The 8,055-nt window shown below is 38.8% G+C and overlaps 2 protein-coding genes across 2 annotated transcripts; both read right to left on the reverse strand.

The window, feature by feature from the left end:
• Nucleotides 1-739: 739 nt before the first annotated feature.
• Nucleotides 740-3,245, reverse strand: LOC121987556 (paired amphipathic helix protein Sin3-like 1). The gene is made up of 9 exons (XM_042541308.1): nt 3,099-3,245; nt 2,825-2,944; nt 2,582-2,725; nt 2,297-2,468; nt 2,101-2,199; nt 1,853-2,014; nt 1,592-1,746; nt 1,278-1,405; nt 740-1,186 (listed from the first exon to the last, which is right to left on the reverse strand). Exons 1-9 carry the CDS (start codon nt 3,149-3,151, stop codon nt 969-971), a joined length of 1,251 nt encoding a protein of 416 aa, XP_042397242.1. The 5' UTR covers nt 3,152-3,245; the 3' UTR covers nt 740-968.
• A 1,923-nt stretch (nt 3,246-5,168) lies between these two features.
• Nucleotides 5,169-7,177, reverse strand: LOC121987557 (haloacid dehalogenase-like hydrolase domain-containing protein Sgpp). The gene is made up of 5 exons (XM_042541309.1): nt 6,981-7,177; nt 6,301-6,409; nt 6,061-6,215; nt 5,728-5,989; nt 5,169-5,638 (listed from the first exon to the last, which is right to left on the reverse strand). The coding sequence occupies exons 1-5, from the start codon at nt 7,013-7,015 to the stop codon at nt 5,462-5,464; spliced, it is 738 nt and encodes a 245-aa protein (XP_042397243.1). The 5' UTR covers nt 7,016-7,177; the 3' UTR covers nt 5,169-5,461.
• Between the last annotated feature and the right edge of the window lie 878 nt (nt 7,178-8,055).

Genomic DNA, 8,055 nt, shown 5'->3' on the forward strand with positions numbered 1-8,055 from the left:
CTACTATGTCAACCTCTCCATGATGTGACGGCGAGATCCTCCCTCGTGCAAACTTGTGTATGGCTTAATCATCAGACACGCCTCAGCTGACATCCCATATCCCGAGTCGAACGAATAGGCCGCTCGGCTAATCTTTGCATCCTCGCCCTTATCCTGAACGAGCGGACCACCCGCTCGGCCCTCGGTCCCAGCCGGGCGGACACCCGCTCGGCCATTCAGTCTTCCCGCCTTGGCGTCGGAAACCCAAGCCCATGGCTGGGTTATCTTTGGTTCCGCTCGGACCTACTCAGCTGCTCGGCGCGGCCATTAACCGCTTAGTCAGCCCTCCATCTGTCCTCAAGCTGAGACCCTTCAGGAAGTGGATCCCCCATTCTTACCGCCGGATCAACTATATTTATTTAATAATTACTATATATAAATAAAAAAATTAAAATCACACAATACAATATCAAAATCATATCCTTTACTTATACATCATAAATATATTTATTTAATAATTACTATATATAAATAAAAAAAAAAAATCACACAATACAATATCAAAATCATATCCTGTCTAAAAATAAAATTTCAACATGGATTGAGATTTTAAATCTTGTTTTAATTTAATTAGGACTGAGTCAATTTAAAATTGCGTTAACAACTTTATCATTTTTTTTAATCTAACTGAAGTGCTGAACCGAAACAACCGATTCGAACAATTAACATGAACTCAATGCCCTATTTAACTACCTTAAAACCTTAATGATTGATTGCTCGAGAGTTAAATCTGTTTGACGATGTAGCGTAGGTAACGTCAGTAGAATCTTCATGTAAACACCCAAAAGAAGGTGAATAAATTAGACCATGTCCGTAATGTGTGATCTTATCACAAGATCATAAAAAAGGAAGATAACTCAGGCCGATCAGACCGAAATCTGATATAGTTGAAACTTCCTTCCCACCCTTGAGTTGTCTTTCTGGTTCCTCTAATAGCTTCCATCAACTTGTGATTTCAGATGATACTCGCCAACAACTTTAGCCCAAACCTTTTCCAAGCCCACTCGCTTTCTTGACCCTTCCTCTAGCTTTTGTTGTAAACGATTTCGTATAATAGGCAATATGATGCTTCCATTTGTACGTAGAAGACAAATGACTTCTGATCCAAAGTCGCTGTAAAGCTGTTGTATACATCTCAAATCTTCAGCTGTGGCATGAAATGACAAAAATTAAACCCGGTCCAAAATTTAAATGTGATGTACAAATGGGTTCAGTGTTTAACTTGATGGAGAACTAACCAGTGAAGTGAGATTCAACAACAAATGCAGTTCCTGGGCCAATTTTGTCAGTGGGGAACTTCTCCAGTAAACTATCCACTTTCTTTGCAGTTGAAGCCAGCTTTCTCAAAAGCATATCCAGCTCGTATCTCGAATCATTAAAAATAGATGTCAGTGAAAAATGAAAAGAGATATCAAGCAGATGGTACAATGCACAGAGGCATGAACAACTCAAAACATTTAAAATATTTTTTAGTGATCTTGACTATTTAAATGGAACTGAATTGTCATCACGTAACAACTGTTACTACTATGAAATGAATTGATGAGTATACCTATCATCCTCGCATCTCAATAGGCATTCTTCATATATGCTTTTTCTTCTCAACTCAAAAGTTTCAGAAGCATTTCCAGGTGCTACACAGATCAGCCGATGATTTATTACAGATGCTTCAAGACTAGCCGCTTGACTTGACCGAGGAATTGAGTGCTGTTAAGGACACATGATGTTAAGAAGCAAACATGATATGTTACGGACAAAATTCAAAAGAAAAAAAAATGGAGTTAATAATCTGAAAATTTGAAACATAACTCACCAGAAGACAATAATAACAAGGACTTTCTATATCTCTGATCCCATAAAGGCCAGCATATTCAGAAAGAGGCCAATCTTTAGCAGCTACTTTTTCGAACCAACTAGGTATGAAAGAAATGAATTGTTCGACCAAGTCATCATGGCCCTGAAAAAGCATTATCACCTGCAAAATGAAATTATTTGAGACAAATCTTGAAATAAACTTTTAGCTTTACAATCACCAACATGATTTAAGCTGAAGGCAAGCACCTCCTGGATTACTCCATCAATGGACCATTTTTTATTAATATATAAGCTCATAATTTTCTTAAATGACTTCCACTTTTTATCTTTACGAGAGAAACGACTCTGCATGAAGGAAATAAATGTGAGAAAGCATGCTTCAGAAACCAGAAGTGAGCAGATAGTTAAATGCAACAATATGTATACATAAAAAGATCATCACCTTTATTTTGAGAAAGAAAGATGAACAATCCTCATAGTCTGGTCCTTTCATAGTGATGGAAAGATCAGTTTCATCCAATCCCTTGGTTAGGAAGTCACTGAAGCCCAAAAGTAACCTAGGATGTTCACGGAGCAACTCTTTCACCTTCTTTACAGCCACAACTCGAGATATCCTGCGATTAACAGCAAAGGTAAGAGCGACGATGGAAAATTAATATCAAACTATGCGCAAGGGAAACTAAGATCAAACTAGGCACAATGATGATGTCAATTCACGAGAACTAACCTTCTTTGCCGTACACCGTTCATAATCTGGAGGAATTCCTTGTACTTGTCAACGTTCAAATTGCGTTGCAGAATCATCGTGTACCAAACAAGATCTGCGAAATCTGACTTTAATTCTGCATCCCAGATACAGTTAAGCTCGGTTCTGCTTCACAAACGCCCCCAAAAAATTAACAGCCAATACCTAAGCAGGAGAAAAAAGGAAGAGACGAAGATGACAAAAAGAGGGGAAGTATCAACTCACTGTTGCTTCACAGGAGATTCCTCTTCAGATCGCTTCCTCTTGCTCCCAATGGCGTCCATATCAGCCATTATGCCTTGCGTTTCACCCAACCGAGAATTCTCTCCCTCCAATCGCGTGGTTCTTCAACACAAATCGTCACAAGCACGAAATTGAGAACAAGAACATAGAACAAGGTAAACCAACACATATGTATCAAAACCTAATCTAATACAACAAAACGAGAGAGAGAGAAAAAAACGGCGAAGATGGAAAAGAGAGGAAACTTTATACTCACGTATCGTTTCGAAGAGACTCGCCCTTCAGCCGCTTATCCATGCTCCTCATCATCCCTCTGCAGAGCTCGAGATCAAGAGCAGAAAGTTGAGGTTCTTTCCTTGCTAAAAAATCCGATCGCTTCTTGCCGGACCTCCAACGGAAATTCGGAATCGGAAGAGCTCGTTAGTCCAGGAGAACACGAGGGTTTTATTTATATCGGTTCTCACGGAGGGAAGAAATGAGTTGGACATCGAGATTCGTGCACGCGTCGGGAACGGATCAACGGTCCATGGCCCTTTGGATAATTAGTGATTAACTTTAATATATTGTTCTTAAAAGACTATTTTTCTAATCTCGTCATGACAAAAAGTGAATATGTTCATCTCAAGCGCCTCCGATAATTCATCTCAGGACTAATAAGGAGAAGGAAACTCGCGTGACTACTAGCATTTGGAATAGTGACTAACACATAAGTGAGATATTTATCTCGATTTTATCGAAATTCGAATCTCAAATCTTAAGATGTACGCTGACTATTAGATCATCTGAAGAGGATATTATTTTTCTAATCTCCTTAGGACCATGGATGGTTAAAATATAAAATATTATTATATATGTTATATTTGATTTATCTCGGGAGTCTGAATGTAATTTTTCCTATGTCTCAGTCATATTAAAATATTATTTTTTTTAAATTATATGCGGCATTTAAATATATTTTTTAAAAAAAATATTAAAATTGATTTTAACAGAAATATAATAATTAGTTTATTTGTTTGGTAACATTGATGCTAAGTATAAAAGAACTAGATTATTCCCTTGCTAAAGTCTAATATCCCCAATTAAATTCTATAAAATTTGTGTGGTGGATTACAGTCCCATTGTTAGTTTAATGATCAATTAGAAACTTGATGAGTGGTAAAGGGAGCACTGAATAAGTTAAGGCGGGAATAGCAGTTGACATATAAGTTAAAATTAAGACGGTCAAGAATAAAAAATTGTCGGCTCATCAAAGTCGGTCGATCGAATGACAATGGGCCGAGTGAGCCTAAAGGGTCCGATCGACCTGGAAACTCATCGGAGTATATTGCTCGTCCAACTAAAACGATTATAGAAAAAACATCAGATGCTTATAACTGTGATCAAATGAAAGCTAGTCCAATCGGACGGCCTATCCGGCTGGACAAGGAACAACCTACTGAGCTGAGCGACTATAGAGAAGAACGACCTTGAACGATCGGGCTGGGAATACTAGCTGAGCGGTTCCTCGCTTGGCCAAATAGTAGGATTCCTCGCATAGCTCATCATATCCTTCTGGGAGTTAGTACCGCTGACAGGGGACATGATCAACAAGCAAATAGTAAAATGGAAGCTTCTACTGTCATGTCAGAAATTTACAAGTCATGTTAAAGAATAGTGTCAGAGACATTTTTCTCACATGTCTTTTTATAGGACAGTTGGAAAAACGTGCACGCTCCCTGAGAAACGTGTACATCTGCTACTGGAGCACTATAGGGAGGTCCATGTACCAGTAGAGGTATGCGCTATTTGTGTTTGAGCTCCTATTATTGCTACAGTTTTTTGCCGTCTTTTCTATTATTCTGGTGACTGACTTGAGCGTTGAAGGACCAACGCCGAGACCCCTTCGTTCGCCCGATACTGACATTTTAAATTTTGTAGAGCAGAGTGGAGTCTTCCGAGATTAACTGCTGAGCTACATTCTCAGCCAACTGTCATAACCGTTTTGAACAAGTTAAATCCTTCAAGAGTCTTATAATAAAATCTAATTGTAATAAGTTAAGGTTTAACAATGTTTATATATAAATGAAAGGAGTATTTAGGGCTTAATTGTTGAATAATCCTTGTTTGAGAGTTCTTTTAACAATAAATGAGGCCCCGGGCATAGTTCAGTTGGCTAGTGCAGAGCAGAGTTGCTATTATAAGGTAAGGGTTCAAATCTCGACAAAATCTAGGAAAATAACTCTCCTCTGCACTAGCCAACTACAGTTTCCCGATTTATCTTTTCACAGATGATCGTGGGACCGCTGGGATGACGGATTCAACCTTTTACTACCATTTTAACAATAAATGATAAAATTGGTCGCATAGTTGTTTAATCATCAGACAGACAGTGTAGCTCAATCTTAAAAAGTACATAATAAATCGATTCATGAGTAATAAATGTAGACAATATAAAATGACCATTTGGTGAATCAGCCATCCGATATCTAGATTTCACCAACATATCTTATTGGTTCAAAAATTATTTTTGCAGAGTTCTCGATCTTCTATTCTGCGGCTAACAACAATGAAAAGATCGAGTGTTCGATGTCGTACTCTCTTTTTTTCTTTGAATGATTTGGAAACACTAAAATTGGCATCTCAGGATTGCTCCATCTTTTCCAACTCTTCCAATGCCTTCCAAAGCTTTGGATCTTCATAGTCCTTAATGAGGAAGGTAGCTCCTGCTTCCTTCAGAGATTTCTCTGGATTTCTCGTCGTTAAGCCGATAACGGGCATTCCCGCAGCCACTCCGGCTTTTATTCCTGATGCTGAGTCCTTGAGAAAGAATGAGAAAGAATAATAAGTTTACAAAGTAGAGAAAGTAAGAATGCCCACCACAAGGATGCTATAAAAAGATGAAGCACCTCGAAGATAAATGCGTGTTCAGCCGATGCATTGAGCTCCTTGAGGGCCTTCAGGTAAGGATCAGGGAAAGGTTTGGCTCTCTCGCATTCACTTCCAACTATGACAACCTGGAAAAAGTCTGAAAGACCAAGCATCGAGATCATAAGCTCTGCATTTGCCCTCGGCGCATTGGATACAGCTGCACGCTTCAGGCCATGATCCTTAATCCAATTGCATAGCTTGTGGATGCCGTCTATTGGCTTTAACTGTTCGGTCGCAATCCTGTTCGATAACATTGCAATCTGTATGAGGAAAGATGAACAAACTGATAAGAAATGAAATCTCGGATAGACCTTCTAAACATAGCTTCCTTGTCATCTACAAATTTAGCAGTTTTTTCAAAATCCCAGCCTGGAAATAAGATACTAGCAATGTCATCATTGTGCCTTCCCGAAATATTTTTTATGAAAAATTCTTCATCTATGGGGATTCCATTGTTATAACCAATCTGCACAAGTATTTTTTTTAGGGGTCAGAAGATCAATTTCAGTAAGTTTTGCGACTATAAACTGAAAGCCATCAGCGAATCATACCTTTGAAAGCATCTCTCTAAAAGCAAAATAATGAAGGGGGTCAGAATCACACAGAGTTCCATCGACATCGAATAAAACCGCTTCAACCGGAGCAAGCCTAGCAAGAGAGCTGATGCAAGAGATAAATACTGATAAGTACTCAGACAGATTCGCAGTAGGAGAATTGAGATACATTGATTAGTAACAAAACAAATGTAGTCTTCCAGCAAACATACAATTTGACGCCCAAATACGAGTTTCCTAAACAGCTAAAATGGAGGAAATGGCATCAAAGGACTAGCAATTGGCCTCATGACATGCTCATAATTGCCTTTATATATCCATGTTTACGTCCTTGAGTAACCTCCAAGATCTTTGATGCATGTACGATCTCTTTGTTGCTAGCCTTCGTATTTCCTCCAAAATCACAACTTGTTCATGAACTCGAAAGAAGAAAATCACAGAAAAATCAATGAACACCCACTGGCTGTCAATTTAATCGTGCCGCAGAATCAAAATTTAGATTTTTGGTATTTTTTTCCTCCAACAGTTCGAAGCAAAATAAGTAACGACTCGTTCCGATCGATCTCTATATCAAAATAATCGCTAAACTTTAAACACGAAAGTCGAATCTTACGCGCCAACACAAAACTATCAGAACGATCAAAGAATTAGACGAAGGGGATCGGCAGCGATCGTACCTTTCGGGAGCGTGTGAGTTTTGAGAGATCGACATCGATCTAATTCCTAAGGGAGATCAACGAAGTGAAGAGAAATGCGGAAGGATTGGAGAACGCTGAAATCTCTTCTCACGCCAAAAAAGCAGGAAGTTATTTTGCGTGTCGTACTTTGCTTTCTAGTTTCTACAACAGCTGTAATTACGGTATTTTACTAAATGTCGCACCTGGCTTTATGAATTTTCCGAAAAGGCGGGCACCTCATTCTAATATCAACCTAACTTCAAGCATCTTAGCCCTAGACTATTCGAGTCATCCAAAGATCATCTAGAGCTTCATGCTTGCCAACCTACCACTATCGTATTGATTCTCCAATTCAACACCATGTTGATCTCTCCAATCCGACAATGTCACTGTTCTGTAGTAGTCTTGATCTTTCAAAAGCATAGGCTTGCTGATGCCAATTGGTATAAAGTTATATCTTTATGCTATAGCCTCAGCCAGTACTCTTTCATAGCAACACTACATTTTCAACACTCAAGTGCATTAGATTCCTGACTTGACACCGAATGTCACCCTGCCCTAAATCCACAACCTCAGGAACTTCTAAGTCATAGAGAACCTATTTTCAAAAATTAGTCTTTGTGTCAATTGACACAAAATCATATCCTTATTTTAAATCATGATAGCCACTCTTGCGCAACAATATTATTTCCCTACACTCTCCTATTCCTCTTGTTGTACTTTCAGGTCCATCAATAAGTTTTCAACCAAAATTTGTTAATGGTCCTAGCCATCTCTAATTGAAGTCAATCCAAATGCTTTAGGTTCCTAGATTAACACCAAGAGTTACCATGCCCTAAAGCCACAGACTCATCACCTTTTAATATGTCGACCATCTGTTTATACAAAAATCAGAATTTTGTGTCAATTGATACAAAGGCATCTTCAACTTGGAGCATGATAAGCACTCTTGCAAAATCGAGATAAATGTCTCCCTTATGTACTAGTCATTATTCTAAAGGTTAGTAGCCGCCCGTGGTTTACCTCCTCCGTGTTGGCCCTGGGACAGGTTAACAGAGGCACCGGGGGCGAACGT

Source organism: Zingiber officinale, chromosome 5B (genome assembly GCF_018446385.1).
Source record: "Zingiber officinale cultivar Zhangliang chromosome 5B, Zo_v1.1, whole genome shotgun sequence".
NCBI classification, from domain to species: Eukaryota; Viridiplantae; Streptophyta; class Magnoliopsida; order Zingiberales; family Zingiberaceae; genus Zingiber; species Zingiber officinale.

Coding starts and splice junctions, on each gene's coding strand:
- LOC121987556 (XM_042541308.1), bottom strand. CDS start 3,151: ATGATGAGGAGCATGGATAAGCGGCTGAAGGGCGAGTCTCTTCGAAAC. Junction 2,015..2,100: donor TTGATGGAGTAATCCAGGAG/GTGCTTGCCTTC, acceptor TTCATTTTGCAG/GTGATAATGCTTTTTCAGGG. Junction 1,187..1,277: donor TGTTGAATCTCACTTCACTG/GTTAGTTCTCCA, acceptor TTCATGCCACAG/CTGAAGATTTGAGATGTATA.
- LOC121987557 (XM_042541309.1), bottom strand. CDS start 7,015: ATGTCGATCTCTCAAAACTCACACGCTCCCGAAAG. Junction 6,410..6,980: donor AACTCACACGCTCCCGAAAG/GTACGATCGCTG, acceptor CTCTTGCATCAG/CTCTCTTGCTAGGCTTGCTC. Junction 5,639..5,727: donor AACACGCATTTATCTTCGAG/GTGCTTCATCTT, acceptor TTCTTTCTCAAG/GACTCAGCATCAGGAATAAA.